The sequence below is a fragment of the Hevea brasiliensis genome, chromosome 4 (assembly GCF_030052815.1).
Source record: "Hevea brasiliensis isolate MT/VB/25A 57/8 chromosome 4, ASM3005281v1, whole genome shotgun sequence".
Taxonomy (NCBI): domain Eukaryota; kingdom Viridiplantae; phylum Streptophyta; class Magnoliopsida; order Malpighiales; family Euphorbiaceae; genus Hevea; species Hevea brasiliensis.
The window spans coordinates 9,888,874-9,904,100 of NC_079496.1; the positions used below are offsets into that span (position 1 = coordinate 9,888,874).

A 15,227-nucleotide genomic window follows, 5' to 3' on the forward strand; every position below is an offset into this window, starting at 1 on the left:
ATTTCTATTATTTCCTTTCTTATATCTAGCTTGCTATACGTAACAGATGGCTTTGACATCTTGTCTTTTCTTCACAATACCAAAACAGAAACACAATAGCAAGGGGCAGGAAACTTGTAGGTATGTTATCTCTGTCTGGGTCTCAGGTTTCCCTATAAGCTAACGCGCCAAAGCATGAGAGAAAGTAGGTTTTGTTTGGTTCAAAATGTTTTATTTATTGGTAATTACATTTTAGGAGCTTATTTTTTTAATACAAATGTATTCAATATATAAAATACCTTTTTACTTCTAGTAATACATAAAATATAATTTAAAGGATAATAAATTAAAAAATTTATAAATTACATTACACTTAATATTTTGTTTTAACTAATATTTTGTTTATATTTATTATTTAGCCAAATTATATTTTATTATATTGATAGCATTAAATTTAAGAATATGGAAAGTAATATAATATTAGTTGGAGAGTTGAAAAGCAAAAGCACCAGAAGTCAAAAGCCATTGGTTTTTTTTTTTTTTAACAAATTATGTAGTATTGTTTTATAATGCATAAAAGCATCAAATAATTCTGATAAAAAAAAGCATCAATAATAGTCCAAAAATAGGGAAAGGGGAGGAAAATCTTCCTCTCCTTTCTCATGGAAGGGAAATATATTATCCCAATGGAAATGAGCAGAGATAACAGCTTTTGACTTCATAATTGCCTAGTTATTTTCCTGCTACTCCAGTCATGGCGGATGCACTTGTATCAGTAGTCTTGCAGCAATTAACTTCCACCCTTCAAGCGGAGATTCAGCAAGAGGGAAGACTGTTGTTTGGAGGGCAAGAAGAGGTTCAAAAGCTTACTTCTGCCCTCACTGCAATCCGGGCTGTGCTCAATGATGCAGAGAAGAAGCAAGTGAAGGAAAGTAGTGTCAAGGTTTGGTTAGAAGAGCTTAAAGCCATATCTTATGAATTGGATGACTTGCTAGATGAGTGGAACACCAAGATCTATGGACCCAAAGTTGAGAGGACTGGCAAGAAAAAGAAGATTGTACGCCTCTCTCATGTCGTTTCTCCATATTTTTGTTTCAACCAAACTGTAATGCGTCATGATATTGGAATTAAGATGAAGGGTATTGTGGAAAGGTTAGATTCGATTGCAAAGGAGAAAGAAAGGTACCATTTTGCTTTGGAAGGGAGGAGTGAAGAACCAGAGAGAATAGAAACTACACCTTTAATTGATGTTTCAGAGGTTTGTGGTAGGAAATTGGATAAAGATGCTTTAATAAGTAAGCTGTGTGATGATATTCCAGGAGAAATTAGCCCTAGTGGTCCTCTTGTTGTCTCTATAGTCGGTATGGGGGGGATGGGAAAGACAACTCTGGCTCAGCTGGCCTTCAATGATGAAAAGGTTGATGCCCATTTTGAGCATAAAATTTGGGTGTGTGTTTCAGAGTCTTTTGATAAGACCCAGATAGCAAAAATGGTCATTGAAGCTATTGATATACTCCGCCAACACTTATTTTGGCGTGACTTGCAGAGACAGCTACACAACTGTGTCAATGGAAAGAAGATCCTACTTGTGCTGGATGATGTAAGGACTGATGACTTCCAAATTTAGGAACCAATAAAAATTTCCCTCAAATCTGCGGCTTTGGGAAGTAGAATTTTGGTGACAACCAGGAATGAGAGAGCTTCAATAATGATGGAAGCCGCTTACATGCTCTCCCTAGGGAAGTTGTTGCCTGAGGATTCTTGGTCATTGTTTAGTAGATTTGTTTTCTATGGAAAGAGCAGAGAGGATCGTGGCAATTTGGAAGAAATTGGTAGAAGAATTGTGGACAGGTGCAAAGGCCTACCTCTGGCTGTAAAGACTATGGGGAGTCTAATGCGCTTCAAGGAAACAAAGCAAGCTTGGGAGGATGTCCTTGATAGTGAACTATGGGAAGTAGAAGAAGTTGAAAGGGGGATTTTTACTCCTCTATTGTTGAGTTACTATGACCTGCCGTCCCCTGTGAAATGTTGTTTTACATATTGTGCTGTTTTTCCAAAAGATTATAAGATGGATAAGGACACTTTGATACAGCAATGGATGGCACAGGGTTTTCTTGTTCCTGCAGGAAGCATGGACATGGAACAAAAAGGTTCAGAGTACTTTGACAACTTAGTAATGCATTCATTATTTCAAGATTTGGAAAGGAAGAAGGATGATGATAGCAAAAATCAATTGCAAGATGCATGACATTGCACATGATTTTGCCCAGTTCCTGACAAAGAATGAATGCTTCATTATGGATGTTGATGAGGGAAATACGCCAAGGCTGGATCTATTGCGTAGAAGTGCTCGTCACCTGACCTTAATTGGTCGAATGAAAGACTTCCACCCCTCCATTTATGATTTTAGAAATCTACGAACACTGCAGGTCCTGCAAATGGAAATAAGAGCTGTTCCAGGTGATTTATTTAACTGCCTAACATCTCTTAGGGGATTAGATTTAAGTCACACTTCAATTGGAAGACTCCCAAGTGAAGTTGGGAAACTTTTGCATTTAAGATGGTTTAATTTGTCTGCACTACCCTTGGAGGAGTTGCCTAGCACACTGTCTAATTTATATAATTTGCAGACCTTGAAACTTGACCATTGTAGATGTCTTCAAAGACTACCTGGAGGCCTGGGAAAACTAATTAATTTGAGACATCTTAACCTTAAAGAGACTGACTGCCTAAGTTTCTTGCCACAAGGCATTGGGAGATTAAGCAACCTACGCACGCTATGTAAATTTATTGTGAGTGAGACTAAGGAAGGGTGTAATATTGCAGGATTGAAAAACCTCAACCATCTTAGAGGGCATCTTGAAATTAGCGGCTTAGAGAAGGTTGTGGATGCAGGTAAAGCAATAGAGGCAGATCTGATCAACAAACAGCTTCGAAGTTTGGACCTGGTATTTTCATTTGGTGTGAAAGAGGTGATGGAAAATGTGATTGAAGCTTTGCAACCACATCCAAATTTGGAAGCTTTACAGGTTTATGAGTATGGTGGATCAATTTTTCCCAGTTGGATAACCTTGCTCACAAAGCTGAAAGATCTGAGACTCCTGAGTTGTGTAAACTGTCCGCAGTTGCCTCCTTTAGGAAAACTGCCATCTCTGGAAAAACTCCTAATAGGGCATTTCAATAATTTGAAATCTGTAGGTGTTGAATTGCTTGGGGTAGATCCTGCCACAGATATTCATGGTTCAGAATCATTTGTGGCTTTTCCAAGGTTGAAAGAACTCACATTTCGCTTTATGATGAAGTGGGAAGATTGGGATACAATAACAACCTCTGCTGCTATTGCTAGTTTGAGTATTAGCAGCAGTAATGACAATGCATCAACAAGAAGAGCAATGCCATGCCTGCGCTCTTTATCCCTTTATGATTGCCCCAAGCTGAAGGCAATACCACAAGACCTCCAAGTGATGCCCCTGGAGGAGTTGATCGTTAGCAGGTGTCCCATTTTGCAACAGCAGCGCCAGTCTCAATAGCTTTCAATTGGTTAGCACTTCATGACACACTAGTCTATCTGATTCTGCATTTCATTTGTCCCAAGATATAGTCAAAATATTGGTGATATACTTGTATCTTCTATTCTACTTTCACAAACTCTCGCATACCGCATTGTGTTGCATGATGCTATCTTTTAGCAGCAATCTGTCATTATACCGTACATGATTCTTTTTTTGGCTTCAGATCAACAGGAGGCAATAAGTGCTGCACATACAATTATAATCAGCAGCAAGAAAGAATGGAGTTATTGTTGCTGCTAATTCACAGCAACCAAATCAAAGGAACTTTCTCTATTTTTGAGCTCAGAAAGCATTCAGCTGTTTGTTTATTCAATTGTGTTTGGCTGCACACCTTTGCAGATGTATGCCTGTTCATCAGGAAGCACATTAAGACCTGTTGCAAGGAAGAAAAAACTAAACCCATTTGGTCATCTCAGCCTGAATTGGCATGCACGTCATAATTTATGTCATGTTTACGGATTAAAGTGTTAGGATTCTGTCCAAAATGTCAAATTTGCCAAATTGTCTTTTAGAATGACGGTAATATGTAATTGATGTTGATTGGTAATAAAGTCTGTGAGACTGGATCTCTTTGAGGTTGGTGATTAATTCATTTCATTAGCATATATCGTCTGTGTTGAGAAAAGGCTTTATGGTTGTTCAAAGGTCCTAATGTAATCTTACAACAGGCATCAAAATGTTCTTCCTTCTCTTCTAGATAGTAATTCTTGAAATCATTTCTATATTTAAAAATCATTTGGTTTGCAAATTTATGTGAAGGAATCTCTCAATCTCCTTATATAAATTTTGAAATAGAACAGTATTTACTACTTATCTACGTTACCATTTTCTATTTATGGCAATGATTTTACTTGCCATTTGCTGATGAACCTTGATGATACAAGGGTGTCTTTTTAAACCTTCTGTGTTAGTTGCCTGTGAATTGTTCACCCTTTTCACAAGAGTAATTTCTTTTCTCCTACAATAATAAACATGTTCAGGCATATGGTTTGGTCATAGAGCCAATAAAATGAGCAAATTTCTACAATATAATTAACAGGTAATAAATCCCTAAGGTTGTGATCTCATCTTGACAGCCTGCTTGCAAAAATTTATGCCTCTTATTGAATATATACCCTTGATGATCATAGGTTGGAATAGAATCATTGTACTACAACAATGTTCCTTCAAGTATCCCACTATTGTTCAAATTTGAACACCATCCTTCAGGTTGAGCTACATATAAAAAGCCATAACCACAAATTTATAATCAAGAAGGCCAAGCAGAATTATTATTGAAAAAATAACTCTATTCAACTGCAATGATAGAGAAAAAGTCCGTAATATGAACTTAAAATCATTATAAATATCCCTTATCACATTTTGAAAGTTGTAATCGGAAGAGTGCATACAGATAATGAGCAAGATTTCCTGCAAATATTTTCAAGGCAAAATTTAATACATTTTTTCTATATATTTGTTTTTCTAGCTTTTCGTATACAGTATCCTAATTATTTATTCTGTTAACATTGAATGCTATATAATTTTAACTATAGTAGCAAGAATCTGCATAAGGCTACTCTATCACCCAACATTTTGAATTCGTTATAAATTACAATTGATGTTACTGTAAGCTTTAGGGATTTAGTTTTATTGTCCTCTGATTTTTATAGGCTTTTAAAAAAATAATCATTGCTTTAATCACAGAAATAATTTTGAATTGACATCTCAATATTGTCTCCAAAAAAATTCGGCTTGATCTAAGATAATCATTCCTATTGCTCGGTTTGTTTGGCAGTGGATGTGTAATCTGGTCCAAGACCAAACTATCCCTTTGCTCGGTTCGCTCTTGCTCGGTCTGGATCAGCTTCTAGCTTAGCATTGACTGCCACGTTAAATTTTTGTCCTGATTTTACTCAGGTAGTACCAACAATTATAAATAAAATTCTCAAAATTGAAACCAATGAATATAAATAATTAAAATATAAAGTGATCTCTTCCAATTTTATATAATAATAATTTGGACAATTAGAAAAATTCATGCAATGCATGGAAAAATATACTTTTGGGTAATTTAAAGCAAAGTGTAAAGTAGTTAGTGAGTACATAATTTTTTATTTCTATTTTTTCATTTTCTAATGTGAATATATATATATAAAATAACTCTCAAAATAATTGTGGAATGGTGTATAGATTTCAATAATAATAATAAGGCATCATCAGATCAAAATAATCGTAAATTGTCTGGTCACATATGAGTTGAGGGTGAAATGAGACTATGAGAATGCAGAATGATGCCAGTGGTTATGTAAAAAGCTTCAGGAACCAGAAATTTCCTGTAAGTCTTGTGTTCAGGATCATAGATAAGGAATGCGGGTTCTGGCCAGTGATCTTTTATGACAACAAGCAGTGGAAGTGCACCATCCTTGCCTAGACACAATGGCATAATCCCAATATTTTGATGGGAATTAATGTAAAAGTTTCGGCGAATGTCGTAAAATTTGACCCAAGTTTTTTCCTTCATCACCCACAACTCCAGGTACAGGAAATAGCAGCCTGGCTTCTCACTAATTAAAGAGAGGCAACCTCCTGAAACCCCCAACCCAAGGCAGGGATCATGGAGTTTCACGTTGGGAGGCATTGCTACTTCACTTGTTGTCTCCTCTGCTAAATCAAAGCGGATTAATACTTTTCTAGAGTCTGGAAAATAGACTCTTTCTACACGACGATATGCAAACCAATACAAACCCCCATCTGCTGCAGCCACTGCCTGTTCTTGTTCTAGCCTTTTCATTAAATATGGATACTCATAATCAGAAACTCTTCTCCATGAATTCGATTTCACCGTCAATACTTCAACTGCTGTAGGGCTTCGACCAATATGTTCTATGAGCCAACGGGATGGAAATCTTACCACCTTATAATCATTGATTGATGAATCATAACCAAGTGCTAAAGCCTCTCCTCGGGATATAAAACGCTCGGGAACCGCAAGTCTTTTGTACTCGTTGATACATGGGTTCCATAATAGCAAAGTTTCACAGTTCAAGGCAATGCACAAAATACCATCACAAGATGTCATGTTGTAATATTGCTGGGAAGGAAACAGCTGAAACTGGAGATGGAGATTCCTGGAGGCGCCCTCTACCTCGTCTTTTCCTCCTTGTTGTGGAATATTTTCCAGATCTATCATGCTTGCATATGTACCCGATGACCCTGTCACGATGAGAGAGTTGGAGTGATACTGATTGTGATGCAAGTGCAATCTGGCGAAAGCAGGACTGGTGAGAAGAAATTGCCATTGTTTCGATACGCACATGAATCGAACGAGATTCTTGACAGTCAGTTTCACTAGTATATCCTCTAACACCTCATCTGGAAATTCTTCGCTGGGTTTCATGGCAACAACAGATATGAAAGTATCCTGTTTTGATCAGTCAGTCTCTTTCCATTATATATAGAGAGAAGATGGACTCCTAATCCTAATAAAACTCTGCTTGATTTAATTTCTTGAATTCAATTCCAAGATTTTAAAACGACTTTCCTTGTACAACCAAACCAAATCCCAATATTTGTATTTCCGAATTTCTTTAAAATACTTATTTAGAAGAATTTTTTTTCAATAAATAATTTTTTTTCTTTATTCAAAAGAATTCTTGGAAATTTAAATTTTAAAAAATATTTTAATTAAAAAATTATTTTTATGAAATTTCACAATATTGTTTTTTATACTTTTTTCTTTTAATTAATAAAAAAAATAAAATTATTATTTAAAAAATAACCCTATTGAACTTCAAGGGCGGAGAAAAAGTCCTGAAGCTGCAATTGGTCACAACTTGGAGAAGTATTTGGGATGATAATGAAGAAAATTTCTCCCATATCAAATCTCCCTTGAAAGTAATAATCCAAAAAAATATTCGATGATAACGAAGAAGATTTCCTACAAATATCTCTAACGTATGTTCTTAAAATTTAACATATTTTCTTATACTTTTTTCCTAACTTTTCAATACAGTATCTTAATATCGTATTCAATGTATTGAAAAGTGTAAAATGGTTAGTGAGTACATAATTTTGTTCTTTTTTTTTTTTAATTTTGCAATATGAAACGTAAACATATATAAAAAAAAAAATAAATCTCAAAATAATTTTGGAATGGCGTTTGCTGTTTAGATTTCAATAATAATAATAATTTTGGAATGGCGTTTGCTGTTTAGATTTCAATAATAATAATAATAATAATAATAATAATAATGAAGCATCATCAGAACAAAATAGTAGGAAATTGTTAAGTCACATATGGGCTGAGGGTGAAACGAGACTATCAGAAAACACAATGATGCCGGTGGTTCTGTATTAAGGATCAGGAACCTTAAATTTCTAGCAAGTGTCGTGTTTAGGATCATAGATAAGGAATGCGGGTACTGGCCAATCATATTGTATGACAACAAACTGTACATCATCCTTGCCGAGATTCAAGTGGTAGAATCCAAATATCCCTTTTTCTATTAACTATATATTTTTTTTAATTTTATTATTATTTATAATATTATCTTAATATTTATTATTTAAATTATTAATTTTTTAATTTTAATTTTTAAAAATTAAGATTTTTATAATTAAATATAATATTTAAAAATTATTTATAATATTTTTTTATAAATTTATTTATATAAAAATATTATTAATCACATGCCACTCTCAATAATAATAATAATAATAATAATAATAATAATTAAAAGTAACTGATTGCCAACAATTTTAAAAAAAATTAATAATTAAATTGTGATCTCAAAATTAACTATCATATAATTTACTCAATTTTAAATTATTTTATATTTTTAATAAACATTTTTATTATATTATTATATTTCTATTTTTTATAAATTAAAAAATTTGAGAGATAAAAAAAAATAATCTACATAAAATATATAAAAATAAAATATAAAAATTTAACTTATTTATAATTATTATGTATTATTCTTAATGTTAATAATTTAATTTTTTTTTATTTCACTTTTTTAATTATTATCATTATGGCTAACTTATAACTACTAAACTACTAAACTGAATTGAAACGGTAAAAAAAAAAATAGGAAACATTTCATTGAAAATTATTTATATTATTCTTTTATAAATTTATTTATGTAAAAAATATTATTTATTATATGTCACCTTTAATAATAACAATAATAATAATAATTTAAATAAAAATAATTTAAAATATGACAACGACAACGATGACAACAATAATAATAAATGTCACCGATAACCATTAATTCAAAAAAAAAAAAAAAAATTAACCATCAACTTTGGTTTGACCCTACAACCAGCCACCACAACTACAGAATTCTTTGCAAACGATATCAAATAGTGTAAGTCAACATTTCTTGGCATAAATTTGCATATGTTTAAACCATATATCCAACATATTTTGATATTTGGGTGCTTTACAGATTTTTTTTGTCAATAAATATCCTATCCGGGTTTTCAAGAACAAGCACAACATAGGAGTTGGCCACCCTTCACAACCCTTGAAGATAATATGTAGTACATGGAATGGAGACAGCTGAGCAACAGATGGTGGCCTCACTAAGATTAATTGGACCTATGCACCATTTATAGCTGGTTTTGGGAGCTTCAGCATCAATGGATGCCCTGCTTACAACTCCATGCAGCCTTGCTTCTGGTGGAATAGAAACCAGTATTGGGAATTAAGTCCCAGCCAAGAACAAGCATATCAAACTGTTAAAAGCAAGTATATGACATATGATTACTGCTCTGACAAGATAAGGTTTCCTACACTTCCCCCAGAATGCCCACAGTGAAAACTACCTGAAAACTCCTACCATACCTATAGGATTTTTATTATAATCATGCATTTCCAAAACAAAACAGAAGTTAATACAGTTACACATTTGGCCCAAAAAAAAATCTCTTTCATCATTAACCATTTTGTAAACTATCAGCTCCCAACACTGACAATTGGGCTCTATAAGTCCATAAAAGAATCCACATTAACTCACTGAAATCATTTACCATGGCTTCTGCAAAACTGTAGGAATTGACAAGGATAATGGCAAAGTGCTTCATTAAAAAAAGAAATTGCACCTTCGTATGAATTCAAGCAATTCATTTACGAAGAAGCTCCTACATAAGGTCAATACAGGAAGATCAAATTATGTTTCTAAAACTTCTGCAGTCTGAATTGTCCTGGTAAGCTACTTCCAATTTGCCAGTACATGACGTCGTCCTAAACTTTTTCCACCAATATAATGGATAAATTTTAACAACTGTCCCTGAACTTATACGCTTATAACACTACAGTCCTTTAACTTTAAAATATAACATAAAACCTCCTAAACTTTCAAATTTTACACAGTAAAATCCCTATAACTTTTAATTATTGATTTTTCGGTTAAAAACTGATGTGAACAGCTCCCAAATGATGTTTTATCAACATTTCTCTCTCCTCTCTTATGCAAAGTGTAAAATTATTCTCTCTACACGTAAAAAATTATTCTATCTATAGAGAGGATAACGATTCAATTTACACATGGCTTGAGAGAGAAAAGAGAAATACTAACTAAACTCCATACTGGAACTGTCTAGATCAACGTCTAACTAAAAAACCAGTGATTAGAGTTTAGAGGGATTTTACTATGCAAAATATGAAAGTTGATGAGGTTTTATGTTACATTTTGAAATTGAGAGACTGTAATGTTACAACTAAATAAGTTCAAGAACAGTTGTTAAAACTTATCCCCAATATAATTCAAAAGCTGCTCCAAATCCTACAATCAACGGAAGATACTACTAACACTTGGGACAATGCATCAAAACAATACTAAGAAAGTTCCAAAAGACAAAACTAAGAAAAACCAACTTTATCTTCAAATATTACCCTAATGTATCTATAATCCGCAGATTTTTTTTTTTTTATCAAAAAGCATCAGTTAACATATTCAATTCTCTCATCTTCAGAGGCTTCCAGGATGTGCTACTGAGACTTCCTGTCATCCCCAGACCGCTAATTTCTGTTCTCCACCTAAAATTTAACTCGAGAAGTGGAACATGTAAAACAAGATGGGAAGCAAAGAAGAGAAGTTGGAGTTCCAAGAACACATCGCCATCATCCTCTAGTAAAGAATTCCTCAAATAAGAATAACATCATTGTCCAAACAAATTGCCAAACAGAATAAGACAAAACAAACTAAGAAAGAGCCTGATGTAAAGAAACACTATGGGCAGAGTTAAGAATATTAAAATGATATAAGATGCAGTCTCTGAAATACAGCCCTAAAGAAGATGAGGAAAGAGGCAGAGTTACCTTGTTTAACAGGAAAACAGCATAAGCTGCTCTTGTTGTATCTCGACCTTCCAAAAAGTGGTGAAATTCAACAGCCCCCATGTTTACATGGGATGATGAAGTCAATAACAGATCAGATGATGTAGGCTCCACAGAAGGTATGTAGTCAGTGATATACGATCGAGAACCAACCAAGCACACGGGGTAACAAAAAGGAACTTCTAAGTAGGAAGCAATGAGTAAAACAGCATGCAAGAAACCCAAAGAAGACAAAGCACATCTTAAATTATTGGACTATGTAAACACAATTAAAAATTTTGCCTGAACAGCAAGCATATGCCACATTGCAAGAAGAAAAATATGATCTCTCTTACATAAATAAAAGCACAGCGAACAAGCACTTTATTTTCTGAAAATAAATTGAGGAATGCAATGGTGGCAATTGTTAAGGATAAACAATCCATGATGCATGCAACAGAATAATATTGGCAAAGGTGAAGTAACTAATTATGCTATGTTGAGGAAAGAGAAGAACACACGTGCTACATATCCCAGGGCAGTTGCAGACTTCTGGACCTCCTTCTTGTCGGTGAAAAAACTCATCTTTGTGAAAGGAAGCATGGTCAATTGCAGACCTAAAATCGTCAAAGATCCTTGATTGGCAGGTTTAGATCCAGTATAGTTCCCTGGTAGAGACATAGAAATGAAAATTAAGAAACAAATAAACAACCAAAGAAAAAAAATCTAACATCTAGGTTTCACAGTGTATTAGAAGTCACAATCATAGAATAATTACCAGGGCACATAATTATTCAGTTAAAAGCCAGATCACATAGTGCCACATACTATGAAAATAGTGTGGCAGCAAAACTACACAAATAGAAAAAAGGAAGAAAAAAGAAAAAGGCCAAACCAAGATTAATGCAATGGAAAATGATTATAACAAAACAATTTATCATAGTCATGCATACTTAGTTAGTTTAGCCCATTGTTAAAGGCCCCCCAAACAAAGTGTTAGGCTAGAAATAACTACAGAAGGAAAAAAGGAGTCAATAAAGTTAATTGCAATGCTCAGAAAAACCTACATGCTTGTTGATCCTGTACAAAAGCATTTATAAATAATGATGCAATTGGTAGGCTTTAAAACATTCAACAGAACTTAACACATGAAAGGAATCTTGGTTTTCAAAAATAACAACTGATAGCAGATCCAAATGGACAAATGTACATGTCGTCCAAAAAACCCAAAATGCAGGTAGATGCCATAGCTTGTAACAACTAACAAAGCAATTCAGGAAAATCCAAACGAGAAAAGAATCTTAATTATTTCCTGGATGATTAACTTCTTTTGGCATTTCAACTCCGCCACTTATAATTTCATGCATTCATAACTATCATATCACCTAATTTACTAGTGCTTCGAAATGATTCAAGCTCTTGCTCCTCCGAAGGTCCAGCTGATATCTTTACAGGATAAAGCAATGAAACTTGTGATATCATACATCGTTGCCTCATTCTTAGCTTCTTCTGCAGGTATCTAAAACGACCACAAACCCTCTCCCCAGAAAGAGACCGCTTTGATTACTGTAAAATGGGCATGACCAGTTGTTCAATATCAGCAGCATATACTTTAAAAGCCAAAAAAGATTTACTTGACAAAGAGTAAATATGCAATAAAATAGATAGATATTTAAAAATTTACCACTGTGTATGATGCAAATATAAGATGCCAATCCCACAGATATGTGATAGGAAGAGTTTATGAAAAATGTGAAAGTTTAAAAAACATATATATATATATATATATATATATATATATATATATATATATATATATATATATATATATTGTTTTTAATCAGTGATTTTCATAAGAATTAATTAACTCCGTTTATCATAGCCCACAATGTTTGATACTAAATTCACACTAAATAATATTACCTGCAGTTTTTTGCTAGCTAAACAGATATCTGACTTCCATGCTAAGCCTCCCCTCTTCCTTTTTAGCATCCTCTGCTGCAACCTTAGAACTAACCGAAATGCTTTCCGTTGCCAATTTTTGGTTTACAATCGCTGGTGCATCTCCTCAAGCTCATTCGATTGACTTAATAACTCGGCTTCAACCTGCCCACCATGTTGCCGCTCGCTAATCCGCGGGCTAAGCAATTAACCCCCAATAAATTCATAAAGGACGAAAACAGAACAAAGAGCAGGTAAGACATCACCAAAAACCGAAAAAAACCCCTACCTGAATGAAAGAGTTGAGCTTTTGCTGAAGACTTAGCTTCTTTTCCTCGGATTCTTTGAGGGCGGAGGAGAGGCCCCACAACTTCGCAACTTCCTGCTCGTAACCTTCCCATTCGATCAATTTCACTTTCTCTGATTTGCTCGCCTTTGTTGGATCTGAAGAAAGAGTTCGATCTTCTTCCATCAATATCTGAAATCGAAAATTTAATAATGTGGCTCAATAAGAGGTCAAGGCCTGACCTCATGGTTCTACAGATAGAATGTATTAGTGCTTGGAGATCATCGAACCATGAGTGTTTCGTTCGGGGGTTCGGCAAAATTGGAAGGGAAAGAGAAGACTGGTAGGTTGCGGGTTTTTTTTTTTTTTTTTTTTTTTTTTATCATTGTAATTTGTAGGCTTGTTTGGTTTGTGCTGAGCAGGATAAGAAAGTAAAATTTTGTCCAGTGTTGAAAATAGTTTTTTTTAATTTGTATTAATAATTAAATTTTTTTTTTTGAAATTAATTTCAAGAAACACACGTATATATGATGTAAAGAACATTTATTGTGCACATTTACAGAAAAATAATTTAGTTAATTAAAGTTTGATAAATTACACTTTGTTAATTAAGTACAATGACTTTAATAGTTTATCCTTTAATTTATTACATTTTAAATTATTCTTTTGACATTATTTTTTTTATAATTTAAAAATAAATTATTTTATTAAAATTTAATTTATATACTAAATATATTTATGTATGTGCAAGTATACTTTCCAAAAAGTATACTCTCTTTTCTAATAAATAATAATCCTATTTAAAATTTTTACAGTGATTAAAAAAAATTGAATAATTTTATTTTTATAAAAAAATATTAATAATTTACTTAATTACGCTTTCTTAATTACATTTTAAATTATTAACATCAATTTAATTACACTTTTAAGCTTGTTTATTTCAGAAAAAATATTTTTTTATTAAAATAAAATTAAATCATTTTTTAGAAAAATAACTTTTATTTTTTAAAAATAAAATGATTTTCTATTTTTTAAATTTTAATAATATTATTAAAATACAAATACACTTATATATACATAAAATAAATATATATTATTAATTTAAAATTACAATTAAATAATAAAAAATATTCTTATAAAAAATAATTTTTTAAAAAATATTTTTCATAAAAAATATCTTCCATATATAAGTTATTTTTCATGAAACAAACGGAGATTTAGATTATTGAAATTTATTGAACTTAATAGATCTACCTCGCCAGACTCTATAATTCACCAAATTAAGTTCTAAATACTAATAATCCCAAAACCTAATTAACATTATTTAGTCCAAAGAGTACGTCAGCCCTGCCAAAATCAAAAGAGAAAGTCCATTTGAGTAACCTCAAACCCAGCACAAGACAATCCTTCCCTCCATAATCATTTTGTTATCGCAATGGTGAAAATTTTGCTAAATTTGCCATATTTACATTAATCAAATTTTGTTATCATGGGTATGTACATTAATCATTTCTGTGTATTTCTATTTTAATTTTCTTTCCTTTGATAAATAATCAGTTGCCATATTTGCCTATTTTTCTGGGGTAATAGTAATTTACGACAGAATATATTCCTTTTGCTAATAAAGAAATTAATGAATTACATACTTTTTTTTCTTTTTGCATAGATATAAAAATAATGATAATAATTAAAAAAAAAAACACTAAACAACCACTTGCCGATTTAAGCCTTTTGCACAAATAACAAGATTATCACTACTCACAAAAGAAAAATGTGTACGGACGCTCGTGCACATGAAAACCTGATTATCCAACTGAAAGACCCTGTTATTCTCTTGCATTTTTCCTTTTTGCTTTTCCCTCTAAAATCTTTTCTTTTTTGCTTTCAACTAAGAATGAAAATTGATAAATATCATGTAAAACAAATTAGTTCAAAAGAAAACAAATTAGTTCAAAAGAACTAATTTATACGACCCATTCTGTTAGGACATTCGATATCCTGTATATCATATCATGCCACAGATTTCACATAAGCGCATGCAACAATAATAGACCTACCACAATCTAGAGCAGGTCAAGAGTAAATCAGAACAACATAATGCATGCGTAAGCAAATGACTTGTTCATTGACAGCATCCAAAGCC

At 32.7% G+C, this 15,227-nt stretch overlaps 2 protein-coding genes and 1 long non-coding RNA gene across 6 annotated transcripts; 1 reads left to right on the plus strand and 2 right to left on the minus strand.

Moving 5' to 3' along the window:
- Positions 1-571: 571 nt before the first annotated feature.
- On the plus strand, positions 572-4,139 carry LOC110641154 (disease resistance protein RGA2). The gene is given in 3 exon segments (XM_021792775.2): positions 572-2,200; positions 2,202-3,519; positions 3,715-4,139. Coding segments are annotated over 2 exon segments (2,775 nt in total). The 5' UTR covers positions 572-733; the 3' UTR covers positions 3,510-3,519; positions 3,715-4,139.
- A 1,639-nt stretch (positions 4,140-5,778) lies between these two features.
- On the minus strand, positions 5,779-6,930 carry LOC110641130 (F-box protein CPR1-like). The gene has a single exon (XM_058146199.1). The coding sequence runs from the start codon at positions 6,928-6,930 to the stop codon at positions 5,779-5,781; it is 1,152 nt and encodes a 383-aa protein (XP_058002182.1).
- Positions 6,931-9,594: 2,664 nt separating this feature from the next.
- On the minus strand, positions 9,595-13,480 carry LOC110641139 (uncharacterized). 4 transcript variants are annotated; one of them, XR_009148167.1, is made up of 4 exons: positions 13,088-13,480; positions 12,781-12,985; positions 10,861-12,423; positions 9,595-10,669 (listed from the first exon to the last, which is right to left on the minus strand). It is a non-coding gene; the product is annotated as an uncharacterized LOC110641139 (long non-coding RNA). The 4 variants fall into 4 exon arrangements; XR_009148166.1 differs by having other exon boundaries at positions 9,595-12,423; positions 13,088-13,242; positions 13,327-13,476; XR_009148165.1 differs by having other exon boundaries at positions 9,595-12,423; positions 12,781-12,963; positions 13,088-13,475.
- Between the last annotated feature and the right edge of the window lie 1,747 nt (positions 13,481-15,227).

What these genes read in the sequence shown, in the direction of transcription:
- LOC110641130 (XM_058146199.1), bottom strand. Translation starts at nt 6,930, where the DNA reads ATGAAACCCAGCGAAGAATTTCCAGATGAGGTGTTAGAGGATATACTA.